Consider the following 21,595-nt stretch of genomic DNA (forward strand, 5'->3'; position numbering starts at 1 on the left):
CTGTAGATTTATAGCAAGTCCTGATGTGAGAAAGTGTCCTTGAATTGTTTTCTTTTTCATGATTGTTTCAGTTTATTCTAGATTGTTTGTATTTCCATATAAATCTTAGAATCAGCTTAGTTTCTTCATATAAAGCTTACTAGAAATTTGACTTGGCTTTTATTGAATCTATTGATCAATTTGGAGAGATTTAATATCTTAACGGTATTGAACCTTTCAGCCTATGAATATAGTATATCTCTTCTTTTTCTTAAGCTTCTCTGATTTTTCACAGAAATATTTTCACAGAAATATTTTGTTGTTTTCAGTGTAGAGATCATACATATCTTCCACAACTTTATTCATGTTTGTTACTTTTTTGTGCTATTGTAATGTTAAATTTTAATTTGCTGATTGTTTACTGCTAGTGTATAGAAAAAGATACAAAGAAATATACAAAGTATTTAAAGAAAGATAATGTTTTATCCTATGCTTTTCATTAGATGCCCTTTGTCAGAGACTGATCTCTCTTATTCCTGTTTGCTGAGAGTTTTGATCCTGGCTGGATTTTGAATTTTCTTAAATGTACTTCCTGCATTCTTTTTCTCTTTCATACTTTTATTTTATGTTAATGTGGTAAATTAAAAATTACAAATTAGTTGATTTCCAAATGTTTAGCTGTCCTCACATTCCTGGGATAAACTTCATTTGACTACGATGTTTTACTTCTTTTATATGTTGCTGAATTAGTTTTTCTTATATTTTATTACAGATATATGGGTCTATGTTAGTGAAGGATATTAGCCAATAATGTTATTTTCTTTTAGTATATTTTTCAGGTTTCAGTATCAGGATTATGCTGGCCTCATAAAATGAGTTGGGATTTGTTTCTTCTATCTTCTGCAAGAGTTAATAGAAGACTGGTATTATTTCTTCCTTGAGTTTGATAAAATATACCAGTGAAGCTGTCTGGGCCTGTAGTTTGCCTGATAAAAATGCTTTTTTTATTATGAATTCAATTTCTGTAATAGTTATGGGGCTATTTTTTATTTTGATTTTCTGTTTTTTGTTGTCAGTTGGTTAGTTGTATTTTGCTTGGAATTTGTCCATTCCATTTCAGTTGTTGAATTTATTACATAAAGTTGTTCATATGATTCCCTTATTCTATTTTTATTGTTTTTAGAATCTCTATTAAGCACTTGGTATGTGCTTATCATCGTGGTATCTGCTTTACATAGATTATTTGATTTTACCTGGTTTTATTTAGATCCATGTAGATCCATTAGACCCATTAGTCCTTTCTCACTCCATGGTTATCCAAGTAGCTACTCATTTGTAACCACTCATTTGCCTGAGGAGCATTCCAACTCAGAGTTCAAAGCCCCAGAATATCAAGGGCCCCAGAAGCCACACTGATTTGCGCAGGTTGAGAATAGATGGCCAGTTTGGGCCTGTAGCTGGCCCATGGTATGATAGAGGAGGTTGCAAGACTGATGCATATCCCCATTATGTAGGGTAGTATGAGAGTGAAGCCATCTGGGTAGTACTCTAGGAGAACTTATCTGAAGTAATGTAGTGTTAAATTCTTTTCCCTTTCCTAATTGCTTGGTCATGCAGTCTATTTTATACATGCTACAGATTCCTGCAATATTTTTTATGTTTATTAAAAGTATAAATGCATCTATGAAAATGAAAATTACATTACTGGCAGCAGTTATTGAATGTTGAGTGGAGTAAAACTTGTATTCTCTTTCATTACATGAGATCTCTACATTGTGAAAAGGGAATTTTAACTATTTTAGTTATAACCCTTGTCTCTTCTGAGAGATAAAAAGCCCATTACTTTTATAATCAAACTGGAAAGACCCTTATAATCTATAGAAAGGCTGCAGCCAGGGACATGTACATTCAGTATATATTCTTTTTAGTTTTCTCTAAAAGTTTTTTTTATTAACAATAAAATAAATCCAGATTTACTTCATATTATAATATCTTTTGTTCAGACACTGTTGAAATTCAAACCTGTTTATTCTTCGCCAGATCTGCCTATTTTAAAAGGCATTTTTAAAAATAAAATATCATAGTGGTTACTGGGGGAATGAGGGAAGGGCTGTTCCTCTGTTCACTGGGGAACACCTCTCCCCGTCTAAATGCTTTGTATACCATTTCCCAACCTGTGAGGCCACTTTAGTTTTGCTATTAACATAAGTGCTTCATAAACATGATTTGTTCATGACTACGTCTATAGTTTTGCTAACCTTCTCCCCAACACTTGCCAGCTTTGAAATATCCTAGTCCTCGAGGTGCCTGAATGGCTCAGTCGGTTAAATGTCCGACTGCAGCTCAGGTTATGATCTCACAGTTCCTGAGTTCAAGCCCCACATTAGGCTCCTCTGTCAGTGCAGAGCCTGCTTCAGATTCTGTGTCTCCCTCTCTCTCTGCCCCTCTCCTACTCAGACTAGCTTTTTCTCTCTCTTAAAAATAAACATTAAAAAATTTTTTAAAAATATCCTAGTTCTCAACCCAGACCATCTTTCAGGAGCCCAGTTGAAGTCCTGCACCTGCCATCAAGCCTTCCTGGACCTCTTCAGTGTTCTTTGCTCATACTGTCCTCTAATTCTTCTGCCCCCCACAAGCAGGATGTGGATGCATTGCCCATACTTTTCTCTCCTTCTAAACTCACTAAGAGGAGGCACCTCTATTGCTGCCTTTTAGCAACTGACATGATGCTGGGTACAGCAAATAAATTTGATTGAAAATGATTTCTCATTTTTTGCCCTATTGAAATTTAGCATGAAATTTTGTTGTCAAATATTTAAGGGGGCAAATACAAATCTGTAGGGCAAATACTAATCAGTAGACCCCCTCCTTTCCAAAGTGCCTAGTCAATTTATAGAAAACATTGGTTCTCTGGGTTCAGATAGGGTCCAGCTGGAGATATCTTTGTCCACAGTACTGTCTTTGAAGAGAACAAAACCTTACTGCCTGCTGTACAGCCTGGGTTTCAGCAGACTCTGAGGAATGCAGTCTGATCACAGGGCACAGAGATTTACACATGTAATTCATTGTAAAGTGAAAAGAAAATGTATTCCTGAGAATGAAAGCAAAGGTTTTAGAGTACGACAAGTGCTTCCACGGGCACCCTGACCATGGAACCACCCACAGAGTGAAAAGAGTACAGAATTTCAGAGAGAAAAGAAATCATGGTTTTCCAAAAAAAGAAATAACATGATCCTAGTGGATTCAGGTACTCTTTTTGTTAGTTTTTTTTTTTTCCTGCTATCTTCAGAAAAATGCTCACTTCTCAATTATTCTGGGTTCTCCATGGGTAAAATGTAGTTCTGGTCATCAGCATTATTGTCATTATAATCTTCCTTTTTCTCCTTCTCAAATAACCATTTGAATAGACATAGACAGGGGAGATTTTTATCTGGTAGGATAACAATTTGCCCTACACATTCCTTAAGCAGAATTCCATGAGAAATGTTTATACACCACGTCCACTGAGTCTGTCATGGTTCTGAATTTCTTGGCTAAGGAAATATGTGTGTTCTTAAGAATAGCCCATTTATTTGTATTTATAGGTAAACTCATTATAGTTATAAGCTAAAAGCATTGCCAGAGGTACTTATTTGGGAAGGGCTGAGGCATATGGTAATTTGGAAATAAAGGAAGACCCTCAAATTAAAATGTCATATTGTATACTAATTGGTTTATTGTTGTAATACATCATTTTACCACACACCCTGCCTTTCTTATGTGCACATACCATTTAACCTCTTTGAGCCTGAATTTCCTTATCTGTACAATGGGGATAATGCGTATGCGATCTATTGTGAGGATCTACACAAGGTATGAATAATTTAGCAAAGCAACTAGTACTCAGTGGAATCTCAAATTATTTCATTTTAACCATAAAATAATATCACCATTAGCTTCGAATGCTAATTCTGTTCTATCATATGAAAGGCAACAGCTTACAAATTATGAAAGCCTCTAAGAATTTTATTACTGGCAACTCAGAAACATTGCCTGAGCCCTTTTAGTGGAGTAGAGAGCTGAACAGCAAGGAAGAACCCAAAAGTAAAAACTCGTCCATTTTAAATGTTAAATACCAGCTGAGATCTAAAAACCATTTCTAGTTTTGCTTGATATGTCTACTTTGAAAATTTGCACCATTCTGTAAGTAAAAACATACTTAAATATTTAAAAATGAAAGAAAAATTCCCTGCTTGTTTTCTCTTGTGCGGAGGTTACTGAACAAATAATATGATGAGTATATTTTACATATTCATATATTCATATGTTTTTAATTTTCACAAGCCAATTACATGAGTCAATTTACAGAACTCTCCATTCTTATTTCCAAAGAGAGTACATATGTTGGAGCATCTACTGTGAAAACTAAACCAAGTTGGAAATAACAATAATGTACTTATTTCATTAATGTTTTTTCTCTTGGCTGTGTGCCTTTTCTCTGTGTAAACGTGTCTGCACACTGGATTTCCTTCTAGATCTGAATGTCCTCACTGGCCATATTGAAGAATGTGCTTACTGTACTGTTTCATTAAACTGCTGTGTTATCGGGTAATTGTTTAAACATAATGCCATAGGACTATCAAAAGGAAAGGTGAACTAATGGCATTTGCAAATGTCAGGGATTATCTTAACACTTTTATTATAGTTTATAAAAAAGTAGGTTCAGGGCATTTCATGGCAATTATTTCTACAGAAATTGGTTATTTAAATAAATTGCTAATTATCTGAAGATGACAGTATTGAAAATGCTCCTAATGAGTTGTTTAATAAGTGTAGCTTGTGGTGGCCACCTACAGGTTGAAAATAGAAAGAACATATAGACTAATTATGCTTAGAAATCCCATATAAACGCCACATATTTTTCCCTCTAGTAACAGATTTAAAGACATTTATCTCTCCATGCCATTTTTTTAGTCTTGGACAGTGTAGTTAGTTTCTGAGTTCTTCATAGATTATGGTTTTATTCTAAATCAATTTTACTTAGCTTTCACAATTATCTTTGTGCTATAATTCATGCAAATAATTATTGCTATAATTTAATCATCCAAACTGGGAGACTTTTAGAGTGAAAGAGGATGCTACTTGTAATTACATCATGCAATTACAAATAAATATGGGTATAATAAACTGGGACTCTTCTGGGCAAACTAGCTTACATGATCACTCTAGTTCTAACAATTACTTACTTCCAAACCTTTAAGCTAATTCCTAGCCAACATTTATATAATGCTAATATTCTTGGTTCTCTCATACATGGACAGTGTATCTTTATTAGTTACAAAATTATTGGCTCCTCTCTCTGTAACTTAATTTATATCCAAACATTTAAAATAAGGAAGTATAACATTATGGTTAAGAGCATGATATTGGCAGTTAGGTAGACCTGGATTCAAATACTGATCCCATGCTTTCTAACTGAGTGATATTGAGAGTGAGGTATTTACCTCTACTGAGTCCTGTTTACACATCTATAAAAACAGGGACAAAAAGATATCTGTGGTAATGCTATTGGGACAATGTATGCAAAAACACATAGGAAAATACCTGGCAATTAGAAACACTCAAATGAGGAGTGTCTATATTGAGTGTGAGTTCGTTTAATGTTAAAATTTTATTTTAACTCCTATTTGTTTCTTTTCTAAGTTAACTTAATCACTGGTAACTGTTGGAAAGCACAGAACATGTAAAATTTCTTCTTAAATTACCATGACAAAGTTCATGGTGTCCTTGAATTTTGGATTGGAAGATACCATCTATTATAATATTTCCAATAGTAGAAAGGTCATTTCTATTGCATGCTACCTGCTCTGTATCCATCTAGGTTCAAGGGATAGGAATGTCCCAGTGTAGCTACTTGTGCTGCTGAATTTACAACAAATTGATAAAATAATAATAATAATAATAATAATAACAAAACCAATAGTGTATGCTTAACTATTAGTGCCAGTTATCTTTTAAGGAAAACATAATTGAAGCCTTTCTCTATGGTTACCCTTTAATATTTGAAGACAACTATTGGATTCCTTTCAGCCATTTCACACACTATGGTGGTGTGTGTGTGTGTGTGTTTACACACAGGCAGGGAGAGATCATTATGTTCTAGACATATTCTGAGTTTGTTAATATTGTACTTAAAATATTGGATGAGGGACCAAATGTGCTTTTCTGAAGATGAGTATAGAATCATCACATATCCCATCTGTAAAAGTTGCACAACAGAAAATCTGATGGTGCCTATTTCTGTATTTTAAGTTTTCAGAGCATTGTAAAAAATAGTCACTTTTTATTGCAGAAGTAGATTATAAACGCTTTTTATCTAAAGGAATAAAACAATATGGAAGTGTAGATATCAAACCTGAAAGTTCCTCTTCAGTATCATCCCCAGAGATAATAACTATTAAAAGTATAAAACTCAAAATTCTATGCATTTACATGCCCAGATACTAAATGTAATCATACTTTTTGTTTTTAACTGAAAATGGAACCACATCATACATATTGTTCTGCTACTTCAACATTATATCCTAGAGATATTTCCATTAGTTTTAAAAATGTTCTAAGGTAGTGTATATGGGTGAACTATAATTTATTTAATAGCATAACTATTGGTAGTAATTTGTGTTGTTTTCACTATTTTGCTATAAAAAATAATACTTCAAGGAACATCTTTGTACATGTAACTTTGTGTCTAGGTACTAATGGAATGGATTCCTCAAAGTGGAGTTTCTAGATGAAAAGACGTATACATTTAGATATTCCAATTGCATTGTAAATCTTATAAATATTTATTTATACAAATATATGCATTAAAATCATGTACCAAAGTATATCTTTTTTAGAAATGAAATGACATATGAACTACAAACAATCTCCAAATTTGATATCTAAGGGGTTAATTAACCTCCCTGAAGTATTAAGTATTTATCCCCACAGACTTATGGTTGAATGTTTATTTTTCTGATTAGTTTTCTCTGGCTTTGACAGTGATATTAGACCATGGATACTAAGAACCAGGCACTATGCCAAATGCTTTTCATGAATTACATCATGGATTAAATAATCCTCCCAGATTGCTCTGATATTGTCATTAATGTCCCTATTTCACAGATAGGGAAAACTGTTTGAGAGAGTTAAGGACCTTGCTCAAAGTCACACTCATATTAAGTAACTGAGCTGAGACATACCTTGTTGGTTGGACTTTAGAACCTATGCTCTTAGCATGAGTCCATAGGCCATACTGATACTGGTTTTCTTAGGCAAAGACAATCTAAAGATGATTCTCTTCATAAAGGCTGCACTGTCATTTCATAGTAACAGCTGAAAAGTACAGACTTTCATGTCACAGAGACTTGGTGTTTGATTCCAGTCTATCCCTTTTAAACTGCATGACATCAAACAGGTTATTTATTCAGCTTGAGCTTCCCTTTCTTCATGTACGAAATAGAGATGACAGCATCTACCCTCACAGCACTGTGAGGGTTACATTGCACGATCTGTATGAAGCCTCAGCCTTAGGTCTGGCGTATGGAAATCACTTCATGAACAGTCACTCTTAATCCTTCCACTACCAGCAGCTAATATTTTCAGAAAGAAAAACAGCCCCCTCTTTGATGAATAGTCTAAATTCTTTCGCTTTAAAATAAAATGCCCGGCACATGGCTAGGTACCAAGTTATTGAATATGAATTGACTATGAACATATTGAATATATTATGAAGCAAATAAGCATAGTCATAAAGATATGAAGACTTAGGAAAAGATTCTTGAAATATTCAACTAAAATTAAAACATTTTCATAAGAAAATTTTCATTTTTTCAATAAAAGTAAAATAACATCATAAACCAATTCTTTCTCTCATTTCTCCTTTTTAAATTTCATAGCTCTACCTACATATAACCCTGGATCCTTTTAGTACTTCAGTTTCTGGTTGAATTATGCTAATTTTCTCAGAGGACTTTAATCCATGTGTAAAGATGTATTTTTAAATAGCTGTGCTTCACATATTTATCAGTATATTAGGGTCATTAACATTTTAAACTTGTTTTAGTAAAGCATAAATTTTTTGGTGCTTGACTTATGTGTATTTTATAAAAATCAATCTTTCAACTGCTAAATCCTTGAAATTCTTGATTTGCTAATATTTTCTTTCTTCTATATGATATTAAAATTATTAACAATTAGACAGTCAAAGTTCAACTTCTAATGAATTTATTATCTACTTAATTCATTGTATTTTAATTAATGTAAGCAAATTAAAACTACATTTTCTTTTTGTATACACAGTGAGCACGAGTGAGTATTATAACTCACGTTCTGTTTTATTGCCAGCGAGGGCTATTATCAGGGAGTTTATTGTGGACTTAGCTCTAAGAATTAATTGTGCAACAGTAGCTGTCCTAGGAGTCAAATGATTAAGGAAAAAACAAACAGAATTAAACTCAATTATTCAAAATTCCAGTTATCCAAAATTAGCATATGTTCCACACTATCTTGCCCATTAAAAATTCCTTTCTCTTCAAGGATTTAGTCATGCAAAGTAAATCTCTACATCCCTTTCACCAATAAACTTGAGTTCCGATGTTGTCATTAAAATCCTTGTATATTAGTTTAATGCATGCACTTTGGATTCTAAAAAAAAAACAAAAAACAAACACTTAAATATATTGGTGACTGCCTTTGAGATTTTTGACTTTGGAGTCAGTTATAGTAATCTTACCAATATTATGGCACTGCTGGATGAGAGCCGTTAGGAGAGGGGGCGAAGGGGTGGATTGTGGTCCTCCTAAGGTTTCAGGGGATGTCAAATTCTACCATAATAGGCATCATGCTTTTGTCTCTAATAAAAGAAAAATTGGTTTCATTACATTACTAAATACGCACCAAAAACATAACTGGCACTGTCAAAGTAAACTGAATAAATGCTCCCCCGAAATCAATTGTTCTTGTGGGTAGCACAGATTAGAATAGCAAATACCTGTGCAATTTTACTTCTGTGCTTAAATCATTTAATCCTCAAAACAACTCTAATTTTATTATTAATAAAATTTTATTAATAATTTTATTAATTTTGTAATTTTATTATTTCATAAATGAAAAAACAGGGGTACAATGAGACTAAGAAATTTTCACAAAGTCACACAGCTTACAAGTAGTGGAGCTAGAATTTGAACCTAAGTGGCCCTGTTGTCTGTCTGATGCTGTAACTAGTTCATCCTCAAATTACCTTCTTTCTGAAATTCATATTAATAGTATTTATAAAATGTATGATGTTTAAATGAATGTGAATTTTTCCTAATGGAACATTTGTACAGAATGAATAGTTGGATTCATATTATTTGCCTTAAAACTACCTCCTAAAGTCACTGGGACTAGTGTTTTGGGTACCTATCCTTGGTGACAGTATGGTTAGGACACAAACTGATTAATTGGGATCGTTCTTGAAAGCTTTTCAGATTTAGTGCAATTCTTAAAAATTGCATAGGTGCTTAATAAACATTTTTTGGATAGACAGATGGACAGATGAATGGATAAATGAGGTCTGAGTAAGGAAACTGATTAAGTCATAATATCTTAAGACTTACATATCAGTATATAATACTATAGTTAATGGTAGCATTTTTTAAATGTTTATTTATTTTTGAGAGAGAGAGAGAGTGTGAGGGGCAGAGAGAGAGTGGGAGAGAGAGAATCCCAAGCAGACTCTACATTGTCAGCATGGATCTTGATGCGGGGCTTGATCCCAGGAACTGTGAGATCATGACCTGAGCTGAAATCAACAGTGGGACACTTAACTGACTGAGCCACCCGGGCCCCAACGTTAGTATTTTTTAAATTGCACTTAAAATGATATTGACTAGAGATAGTATTATTTTCTTAATGATTGATTGATTGATTAACTTTTATTTTTTTTTTAATTTTTTTTTTAATGTTTGTTTTATTTTTGAGAGAGAGAGAGACAGAGCTCAAGCAGGGGAAGGGTCAGAGAGAGAGGGAGACACAGAATCGGAAGCAGGCTCCAGGATCTGAGCTGTCAGCACAGAGCCCGACGCGGGGCTCGGACTCATAGACCGTGAGATCATGACCTGAGCCGAAGTCCGGCGCTTAACCGACTGAACCACCCAAGCACCCAGATTAACTTTTAATTAATCAGATTGATTAACTTTTAGTTAAAAAATCTCTGGTGGGGCACCTGGATGGCTCAATCGGTTTAGCCTCCCACTTGGCTCATGATCACGGTTTGTGAGTTCCAGCCCTACATCAGGCTCGCTGCTGTCAGCCTGTCGGTGCAGAGCCCACTTCAAACCCCACTCCCTCTCTCTGCCCCTCCCCACTTGCACTCCCTGAAAAATAAATAAACATTTAAAAAAATCTCTGGCTTATTAAAATGTTTTTCTAGAACATGAATCAATCCAAAAATATTCTTTGAAGTGTCCCAAAGAAGACCCATGACCTCAGCACATTGATTTGCATTCTAAGATGTGACTATAAGGAAGGCCTAGACTGATTAGATGTCAAAAGTTACAGTTCATGTCTAGTCCACCAGCTTTTCCAGAGGGCAGCTTTAGAACGAATCAGAGCTCTTGGCAGCAGTGTTGGGACTCCAGTTCATTTGTTGTTTTCTTTGTTTGTTTGTTTGTTTAAACCTACAGCTTGTTTCAAAATTTGGAAATTCAGAATGTCTTGACCTTGATTGGAGCATTCCACGCAGTTGGAACAGGATGGCTTGATATTTCCCATTAGGCATGAGGTTCATCTGGCAACTCCATGTGGATGAGGTCTTAATTTAAATTGCATGTTGCCTATGAGTTCATTTAAGCTTAAAGGATTTCAATTTCTTGATTTAAACCTTTTCATTTTCTTAAGGATGGACTCCACATTCAATTCCTTAAGCCTCTCAAACTGGCTTCTTCCTCCCTGGTCTTTGGTCTAAAATCATTAATTACTGTAGCAATGGCAAAGTTGTAAAAATCCTTATCTGAATACCTATGACCCTGGAAATATTTATGTGTTTTAATTGACATATGTACCATTCTGTATAATATTTATATGTATTTTTCCCTTACACTGAAACTTATATTTTTATCTTGAACCTTATTTCTTTATACCTATCATTTTAAAACTAAAAATAAATTTCTATATAACAATTTAGAAAGATCCTTTTATATACTTTCAAAAGATTTCCTCCCAGAAACCTTTCATGGTAGATAAAAGTCATTTTTAAAACCTATTCCCCATAAAAATGCTCTCTGAGAACAGGTAGATTATATTTCATATTAAATCAGTTGAGTTACAAAGAAAACTAATCAAATGGAATTTATAATGGAAATAAAAACTGAATTTACTATTAGCCAGTAACAGAGGGATCCATTTCTTCATTTTTGGATCACATTTCCTCAGAGAACATAATTACTCTTAATTTTTAAGAATATACCTTTACTGGTTTGAAAGGTTTTCGTGTTCATTAGGTAGATTAGAAAGTTTTAGAAAAGAAAGAAAAACATGAAATAGAAAATGTCTTATTGACCTAATTGAACATCTTCAAATGCCACTGAGGATTTGCTGGTGTTTTTTAACACCTGTGTAATAATGTTGCCCTTTAAACGTAACTGGTTAAATTTTCAAAGCTGTGTTCTGGGATTTTGCCATTTGATGTCCATTAATATCAATTGGAGTATTTGGCCAAATCCCTGTGTACCACTTTGAAATTTTATCCCTTCGTGTTAATGATAGTCTTCTAACAGTGCAGTTACAAATAAATTATTTATCTGCTTAGCTCAAATTTCCTTTACTCTCTAGGGTCAACTAAATGAGAAAAAAAAAAAAAAAAGAATCCCAGTGTTTATCATTTCAAAGTAACATGTGTGTAAAAGCCATCAGCTTAATATGTCCTGAACATATCAGGTATAAGGAGCACATAGATATATCTCTACCTAAAATATTTATTTAAGTTACAGATTTCCTTTATAATGCTTTCATTTAAGTTTTATTCTTACTTCGATATCTTTTTTAGTACAGCTAAAGATTTGTATATATAAATACGTATGCGAGTGTCAGTGTGGGTATGTATTCTTGCTATGCATTCTCCTGTCTACTATGTTACCTCCTCTATGGTTAAACCAGACAGACTGAGAAATCACTGATAAACATTTTGAGGTAGAAATAGGATCTTGGTGTTCAGTTTCTAATTTGCCCTCATTTTTCCTGCCTTATAATTTCAGTGTCCGTTATGGAACTCTGAAGTGTCAACATGGAACACTCTTGACTGAGAGACATCAATATCTAGTGGAAGCTTTTTAAGGTGTGGGAGCAATAGGAACAGACATTTCCATACACATTTTTGGTGTTAATGCAAAAGCATCAGTTACAGATAAATTCAATATCATCTGACATGCCTATGAACAAGATAAAAAAAATGCACTAATTTTAAGGAAAATTCTTTGCGCTTCCTCAAAGAGAATGCTCCCATAAATACATATTGAAAATGCCAGTGGAGATGCTTGTGGTGGTGGAGGTGATGATAAAGTACCCACCACATGAGGTGATTTTACCAGTTGCTTGTTTGTGGGGTTTTTTTGTGTGTGTATGGAACCCTGGTTTGAGGTAATGTCAAATTCTTGCACGGATAGAGCTATTTTTAGTTCAGAAAATACCTTTATAGAACACTGACTTATGAGTCCACACCAGAAATATCAAATTACATCCCAATATGATGAAAGCATTAATTTACTTCAGAGTGTGTTAACCCTTGAGAGTTGAAAGCAGCTTTAGTGCAGTTAACCATTTTAAAAATGTCCCCCAAGTGTTCTGTCCATCCATGAGGCTTTCATTATGATCAGGGAATAATATATTGGTAATGTCTGGCTAAGTATAAAAAATTAAGCACATACTCTTTAATTACTAAATTCTAGCAATTGTCCATACCTTGGTTGAAACTTTCTAATGTCTGAAAAATTATATTAGGCTCACTAAATTTCATCAAATTATGAGTAATACATGTAAAAAGCAATATGGAATCTGTAAGTTCATCAGCACCTTGCTTGTTTTCACAGTATCTCTATTCACACCAGCTGCTTTATACATAACAGAGCTGTATGTCTATTTATGCACTGTATGCGATTGTTTTTCTTTTTCAAAATCTGCTGTTCCTTGTTCTTTTTAAAACAGATGCTTGAACATTCCATATAATCTTTTACACATTACTGTATATCAAATTGTATTATGCATGTAATTTATGCAGGAGTTCTACAGTTGCTATATCCACTTGCATAACACGTTTGCTTGCAATAATAGCATCAAAAATTTTAAAGTAAATACACATCCATCAAATTAGCATACTATAAAACATGGCAATGTATATGTATTACATATATATATATCTTAAATACAGATAAAGAAATTTGACTTTTGTTTAGGACAATACTACCATTACATAATAATAATTATAAGGCAGTATTTTCAACTAGTCAATATGCTAACCATTGATTATTCATTCTCATTTTCTGTAGGCACAGCCATCAGACCTATTGCTTTGAGAGCTGTGACCTCCATTGCTCGTGCTTTGCCTGGATTTCCCATTTTGGCCACTGGTGGAATTGACTCGGCTGAAAGTGGTCTTCAGTTTCTCCACAGTGGAGCCTCAGTCCTCCAGGTAGTACTTGTGTTTGTCTGCCCCTTCAAAGAGCTCCATCGAACACATCCACTGTAAATTATGTGATAACAAATATATGTGTATAAGGTCTCCTGAGAAAGAGACAGTGTGTGATTAAAATGGCATCACTCATTAAGTTACTGTTGTGAGTAGAGAACAAACCTGAGATTTATTTCCTGACCTATTAAGGACTTATGAACACTCTATCTTTGAAAAATATTTTTTTTTTCTCTCTGTTGCCAAAATAAATGAAACCAGGTACCAAAATGCACACTGTAGAACTGGGGAAAAAACAAATATTTGAAGAAATCTGTGTAAAAGTAAAATTTTGATTGAAAAATAAAATGAGGGGCACCTGGGTGGCTCAGTCGGTTAGGAGTCCAACTTTGGCTCAGGTCATGATCTCACAGTTCATGGGTTCAAACCCTGCATCAGGCTTCGTACTGACAGCTCAGAGCCTGGAGCCTCCTTCATTCTGTGCCTCCCTCTCTCTCTGCTCCTCCCCTGCTTGCTCTCTCTCTCTCTCTCTCTCTCTCAAAAATAAATAAAATGTTGGGGAAAAAAATAAAGAAAAAGAAATGAAGTCAAGGGTAAGACCAATACACAAAATCTACCAAATTTAACTCTGAATTTCCTGGCAGCTAAAGCAAGGAAATTATTAGTTTCACAAAACTTTCCAAATATAAATATAAATTGATCAGCTTCTTGTGATATAGAGCTGTGAGAAATTATTCTATTATTGTCATAATGCAATACTTTGAGATGTAGTACATTATACTCTTAATAGCACTCCTACATATAATCTATTACTTATTACTTATACACTTGCTTGTTATAATGTTGCTGAGCAAAGACTCAATACAGTGCCTCAGTGCATTATAGCATAATATCTGGCCCTGAGGCCAGATATGCAGGTTTAGATGGTCTAACTTGACCCAGGGATAAAATTTTTCATATGATTACTAGACTGTGACCTCTCAGATCATACTCCATTAATATGGATTCTTACTACCTAGCATTGAATGAAATCAGAAAGCATAGAGTTTAGCTTCACTTATATTCTCTGGTAAGAAAGTGGAGAACAAATATCTCATGTTGCTAATTTGACAATCAGAGTTAACATCCTCTTACAAAATACAATCTAAGGTAGAAATAATATATATCAGAATGCTAATAGAAGATATAAAGAAGAACCAAATTTCAAGACTGAAAATTGTAGTAACTAGAATTTAAAACAGTTAATGGGCTCAACGGCAGAATGGAGACAACAGAAGAAAGAACCAGTGACATGGAAGACAGAGCAATAGAAATTAACCTCTCTGGAAAACACAGAGAAAAAAGACTGAAAAAAACAAATGAACAGCACTTCGCGGAACTGTGAGACTATAACAAAAGATCTAACATTCAGAGAAGAGATCACAGAAGGACGAGATGACAAAGAAATAATGTTTGAAAACTTCCCAATTTTTTAAAAGGGCAAAATCCTGTAGATTCATGAAGGTGAATGAACCTCAAATATGATAGATCTAAAGAAATCCATACGAAAACCCATTATAGTCAAACTTCTGAAAACTAGACCTTGGAAAAAAAGGACCTTGGAAACAATAAAAAAAAAATTTCACCTAGAGGGAGAAAAAAAATTAATCAAAATAGACTTCTCATCATAAAGCATGAACTCCAGGAGGTGGAACAATATTTTTCAGTTGTTGAAGGAAAAGAACTACCAACCTAAAATCCTATATCCTTCAGGAACAAAGGATAAATCAACACATTCTTGGCTGAGGAAAAACTAAGAGAATTTTTTGACAGGAGACCATAACTAAAAGAATGGCTAAAGGAAATTCCTTAAAAAGAAAGGAAATATTAAAGAAAGTATCTTGGGACATCAGGAAGGAAGGAAGGGGGAAGGGTAAGAAGGAAGGAAGGAAGGGAGGAAGAAAGGAAGGAAGGAAAGATATAGGAAGAAGGAACACCATCTTCAGGAAAAATATGAGAATAATGTATGTCTAGGATTGAATATCACCTGAATTTACTTTCATGAACATGGAGAAATGTACGGACTGGAGGATGCAAGTGGGTTATGAGAGGGTCCCAGAAAAGATGCTTGCTTATTTCCAAACATGTAGTCTTAGGCAAGTCACACATGAGGGTGAAGATTGTTGACATTCTTCCATGTGCTGGTTCTAGCTGCTGCTACATACAGTATTTCCACACCTACCCAAGAGTGAAATTGTTTTATTGTGCTTCATTTTATTGCACTTTAAATACTACATTTTTTTACAAATTGAAGATTTGTGGCAATCCTGCATCTGACAAGTCCACTGGCATCATTTTTTTCAAACAGCATTTGCTCACTTTGTGTCTTTGTACCACATGTTGGCAATTCTCACAATATTTCATGCTTTTAAAATTGTTACTGTATCTGTTTTGATGATATATGATCAGTGATTATGACTCACTAAAAGCTTAGATGATGGTTGGCATTTTTAGAAATAAAGTATTTTTTAATCAAAGGATGTACATTTTTAGACATAATGCTATTGCACACTTAATAGACTATAGTGTTGTATAAACACAAGTTTTATATGCACTGAGAAACCAAAACAATTTCATTTCACTTACTTTAGTGCATTATTTGCTTTATTGTGATGAGCTGGAACTGAACACACAATATCTTTGACGTGTGCCTGTACTTTGACACCAATTGAAGCTTGAAGGATGAAAGTAATGTAGCCAAAGTCACATGACTAGTGCTAGGGACAGACATCAGGTTTTACAACTGTAAAGCCAATGCTCTTCCTACTGCTCACATTGCCGAACCCCTCCTAGAACCTCTAAGATGCGAGTATCAGTAATAGGCAGGTCTTCCCCACCTACTCAAGGCTCACATATTCAGGCTACAGCTTATTCCTTAGAGTACGGATGCTAAGAAGAGAAGAAATGTGAAAACATAGAAAAATTAATCAACAAATGTGCCAGGTAGAGGTGTACTTAGTGTGTGGACCATAGTATGTCAGCATGTGTAGAATACTATATGTCCTCACAAAACCGTATGGTGAAATAATCATTCAAATTGTGGTTTCTGCTTAGGCTCCTCTTGAATCAAGAAGCAGAGAATCACTCAAAGTACCTTAAGAAAATGGAGCCTATTATAGTCTATGCATCAGTGGAGCCTAGGACTAGAACTGTAAGAAGCAATGGGTCAGTTCTCAGGAGAGATCTTCTCCATCTCTCTTCTATGGTCCATGTGATTTCTCCCTCAGAGGAATCTATAGTTCTCACTCTGTCTCCAGAGCTTACTCCTTGTTTCTGCCTCCCCTGGACTTCTACCTGCCACATGACACTTGGGCCCACTCTACATGGTAGTTTTTCAGCTCCAACTTCTACATGAAATGCCTCACTAGCTTAATACCTCTTGGCTCAGATTTCAAAAGAGGAAATTCACTTTGCTCAATTAATCTTCTTACACCAGGCCTCGTCCTAAAACATTGGTCACCCAATGTGTTGACTGCTTGGTATACAGCAGAAACATACTCAGTATTTGTTGAGTGAATTTGTTAAATAAATGTGTTGGAGTTGTGATTTTTTTTAACCAGCTTGTGAAGAGGTGATGAGGTGTTAACACGGTGTACAAAGTGGTTGCCAAAGGACTTCCCTTTCAGCTCTGTCTGGGATCTGCAGGGAGACTTTCCAGCTATGTAAACTGATCGTTCCCAAATGACTTTGTTAAAAATGCAAAGTTCTACACATAGGCTTTAACTGGTAGAAGATTATAGATTATGCACCAATTCTACCATTAGCTTTAGTTTTAGTTAGCTAGAACACATTTTTAAACCAATTTTAGCTAAAGTACGAACTAAAATCAGTATTAAGAGATACTTAATACTGTTATTAGATATACTTAATACAGTTGTGAGAGGGAAAACCCTTGCATTTAGAATTTTGACTTGACATTTGAAGGGGGTGGAGAATGTGCAATATTTCTGTGTCTCTTTCATTGTAACTGAATTTCACCCTGTTCAGCTCCCTAATCCTGGGTTAATCTAACCTTTAATTTTCTATACTTCTGGGCTGCTGAATATTATTAGAAAAGTTCAAGTAACTCTGCCAACTAGATTTACTTCAAATTCATAGTGTTTAATGTCAGCTGGGCTGTGGGTGCTAGTCAGCATCCATTTTTGCCTTTAAAAAAAAACCAAAACATCAAATTCTCTCCAGCAGTTAGTTCATGTCTTTTTCATGTACCTCAAGGCCCTAAACTCTCCATCAACACCCTGTATTTCTCTGATGCCATTTGTTCACTGGCTCTTTTTACCTAACTCTGTCCCTTTGTCTGATTCTATAACAGTTCTCTTGAAGAGCTCATCCCCTTATATATCTTTAGATAGCATACTGTCAAATCTACCTTTCCAGTTTTTTCTACTCAGAAGTGAAGTACATACTGACAAAATGCATTTTTTACATGATGTCATCAAATGAAATGCATTTAAGTATCAGGGTGGTGGTGCTGATACACTGGGGTATAGAAAGAGAAGGAATAGGTACAAATAGTGACACAAATAAATATTTTGATTCTGATCTTGATACATATACATAGACTATGTAGGTATATGGTAGGTGAGTTCACTACTGGAATAAGGATTTAGTAATTTCAAATTCAGATTTAAATGAATTCAACAGCTGTGCCCTTCTATGTGACTTTAGAAAAAGTACTGACATTTCAAACTGGAAAGCCAAAATTGTTTCATAAGTTGGATAAGTGTGATAAAACATGCGTCCCTTATTAATCATTATGCATCACAGAGAATCATTCATACATTTGTTCATTCAATAAATATTTATTAAGAACCTACTACATACCTAGCACTGTTATAGGGATTTGAAATTATTCTGTGAATATAACAGGCAACAGTTCATTACCTCCAGGGCTTACAGTTTAGTGAGGGGAGACACATAACATGTAATAAATATGAAAGATGAGTATATTATCTTGTATGTAAGGTCACAAGTGCTATGAAAAAAAAGAGGCCTCACTGAAAAGGTAAATTTCAGGGAAATGTTATCAAGGGAAATACTTAATGTTGGAGCATCACTTGCTTAAATTTTTATTTGAGGGTTAACTGAAATATAAAAATTACAAAATATTGTAGATCACTTTGCAGTTCATAAACAGAAATGCCTTTTAGAGTTTCAGGTTGCATTTTAATGGGTAATTTTTGAAGTCTTCTTACCATTTCTAGGAATGTATCATTTCTCAGTGGCACTGTTTATTTCTATTATCTTATTCTGCAACTTGCTTTGACAAGGATGTTAACTTCTCAGTGGTGAAGCATCCAATAATTCTACCTTCAGAATGCTTCAGTGAATGTTGAATATAAAAACTAAGGAATTAGCTAGAGAGTAATTTGGGTTCCAGATCATTTCCCTAGTACATCTTTGGAGTGAAAATGACTATTACAAAAGAACCCAAACACAAGACTGTGGCCAAGAAATAAGGTTCAAAACCAATTATGTGTTTGTGTTCTTGGGTATCTGCTCTTATAACTTTGTCAGCTAAATGGATTTCTAATTTATTTGTATAAACTCCAGTGTGTTCGAAATATGGATTTTTCTTCTTACTTGATAGGTTTTCATTAATTAGAATATGCAAATTAGGGCTCTAAAAAGGACAGGTGAAAATTATTGGTCAATTTCAGATACTAAAATTTGTAAGTACTTCCTTGTTAAATTATATTCTCAAACTCTTCATAAACTCTTGAGGTCTTAAAATCTTCTGTGGGGTTACTCTGAAGAATAGAAGTTTGCTTCTGTCTGCCAATTAGTTATTCATGAAGAGGATAGTAAATAAATAACTTGAATAATTCCCCTTTAACATAGTTTGAAGAGAGGACTTCAATAAATTAAAACTGGGGTTTTGTTGTTGTTGTTATGCTTTTACTTTTAGTTTTTTACTCCCAGACCTAGCCTTCCTGCTGAGTCCTATATACCTTTCCTCTGATTTAGTACTAGTTTACAGTTTCTTATAATAAAAAACTATTTAGAGATTTCTGTTGCAGCTAAAATCCAGACTAAGTCAGTTGCTTTTAGTGATAAGTTTCATTACAAAATGTTCACTCTTCTCTATTGTATGTAGATAGAGAATATAAGTACTATACTACCTTTTTTTCCCTGAATGACTCTGGGTTTCTATAATTTAATTTAATGATATTGCCCATTACAATTTAATCTATTAAGGACTTTGACTCAGAACATCGGAAATTATAGGAAGCCATCAGTTCATTCATGTACAATTATGACCTGTGCCTTCATTGAGATTGTATGGGTGGATTTTTTTTTTAATCCCATTTCTTTTGTTAGGGTTTGTCACTGAAGTTAATAGAAAATCCTGAAATACAACAGAACGAGGGAGCATAGTGGGTATTTGCTGTGAAGAATCATGGTCATGTGATGGACACTCACTAAACTTAGATAACCAAATCAATTTTTAACAATAATCAAAGCTGTCCTAATGGAGCTAGTTCAAGCTAAATGGAATATTTTAATGTGATCAGGAGATGTATTATTTTATTAAAACCAGTGAAAAAGAAGTAATTGAAGCAGACGATGACACTGTTTCCACCTGAGTGCAGATGCTTTACTGACATTTTCTCTTGGTCATAGCACGCAGGAAGATGTCAGTGCTTCAGCTCTATTGATGGGGGTCTTGAGAGGATAACAATTTTGCACACTATATTCTCAATTTTTATTGGGTAGGTGGGAAGTAGTTATTCAATGGTTTCTTAGGTTTTTTCCCATCTTCATTCACTTTAAAGTAAGCCTATGATATAGGAATGAAGAATAGTCAATACCATTCAGTTATTTTAAATGGCATCTGAACTGTTTCACATAGCTAGTTAAAATAGACATATTTTTCTTTCCACTATGCAGTTTCTTGTTTCCTAGCTTTAATGAGTGCTTCATTTACAATTTTAAGAACAATTTGCAAGTGGGTATTGAAAAAAATAGAAATCCTATATTCTTAGGATAATATATGAGAAAAAAATATGCTCTTAGTATCCATTCAATGAAATTACAATTACCGTGTCAATTATTACATTATTTTAAATTAGTTTAATGGATGGTTACTTTTAACAGAAGAGGTTTTAATTTTTGAAAAGCATCGTGATTCCAGTGCAACAGTGTTGTTTATAATAGAGGAAATTAAATGGAAACCTGTTAGGCCTTCAAATGATTACACACTCTCCACTTAGTAGGAAGATTAACATCTAAATTCAAAGGAAATTAATTGAAATTAAGTCTAATCTTTTTGAAAGACAGTTTTACCATAAGTATCACATAGTGACTGTTTTATGTGAAAAAATAACCATGAGTTAGCAAAGATGTTTGTAGATACAGCCATTTGAAATATCTGATCTTGCATAAACTTTGGCCAAAGTTTTTTTTTTCCCTGACTCTTACCAAATCCTTTATTTTGTCTGCTTCTTTTCGCATTGTATGCAGAGATATGGTTAACTACTAGTTAAACTGCTTTGTCAAAAAATCTTCATATTCCTGACCAAAGTTTTAAATTACTATTTATCCTCTTATTATTCAATTTAAAAAAAAAACCCAGTTGCTTAGATATTTTCATGTCACATATTGTTTTCCAAATATTGTGTTTTCTTTGTTGCTTTTCTCTCAAGCTTTTGAATTTATCAGTATCATTTGAAATGAGTTGTGATTGGGCATAACTGATTTTTTAATAACCATCCCATAATTTGTCCATCCAAATGACTGTTAGAAATAGTCACTTTGGGAGGTAATGTATTTTGAATACTATCAATAACTACTCTTCATACTTTGAGGGTGGATTTTGATGTTATTTATGTTTAATGGAAAAGTATTGAAGAGTGACCGTCTTTATGTTTTCACAGGCTGACACCACACCCC

At 34.1% G+C, this 21,595-nt stretch overlaps 1 protein-coding gene across 2 annotated transcripts in view; it reads left to right on the forward strand.

Annotated features, from left to right (window-relative positions):
* The window catches only part of DPYD (dihydropyrimidine dehydrogenase), an 848,382-nt gene that overhangs the window by 678,502 nt on the left and 148,285 nt on the right, over positions 1-21,595 (forward strand). For both annotated transcript variants that reach the window (XM_049618415.1, XM_049618416.1), the window contains one exon: positions 13,524-13,666. In XM_049618415.1, the coding sequence (XP_049474372.1) occupies positions 13,524-13,666 (143 nt within the window). The remainder of the gene's footprint in view (positions 1-13,523; positions 13,667-21,595) is intronic.

Source organism: Panthera uncia (genome assembly GCF_023721935.1).
Source record: "Panthera uncia isolate 11264 chromosome C1 unlocalized genomic scaffold, Puncia_PCG_1.0 HiC_scaffold_4, whole genome shotgun sequence".
Taxonomy (NCBI): Eukaryota; Metazoa; Chordata; class Mammalia; order Carnivora; family Felidae; genus Panthera; species Panthera uncia.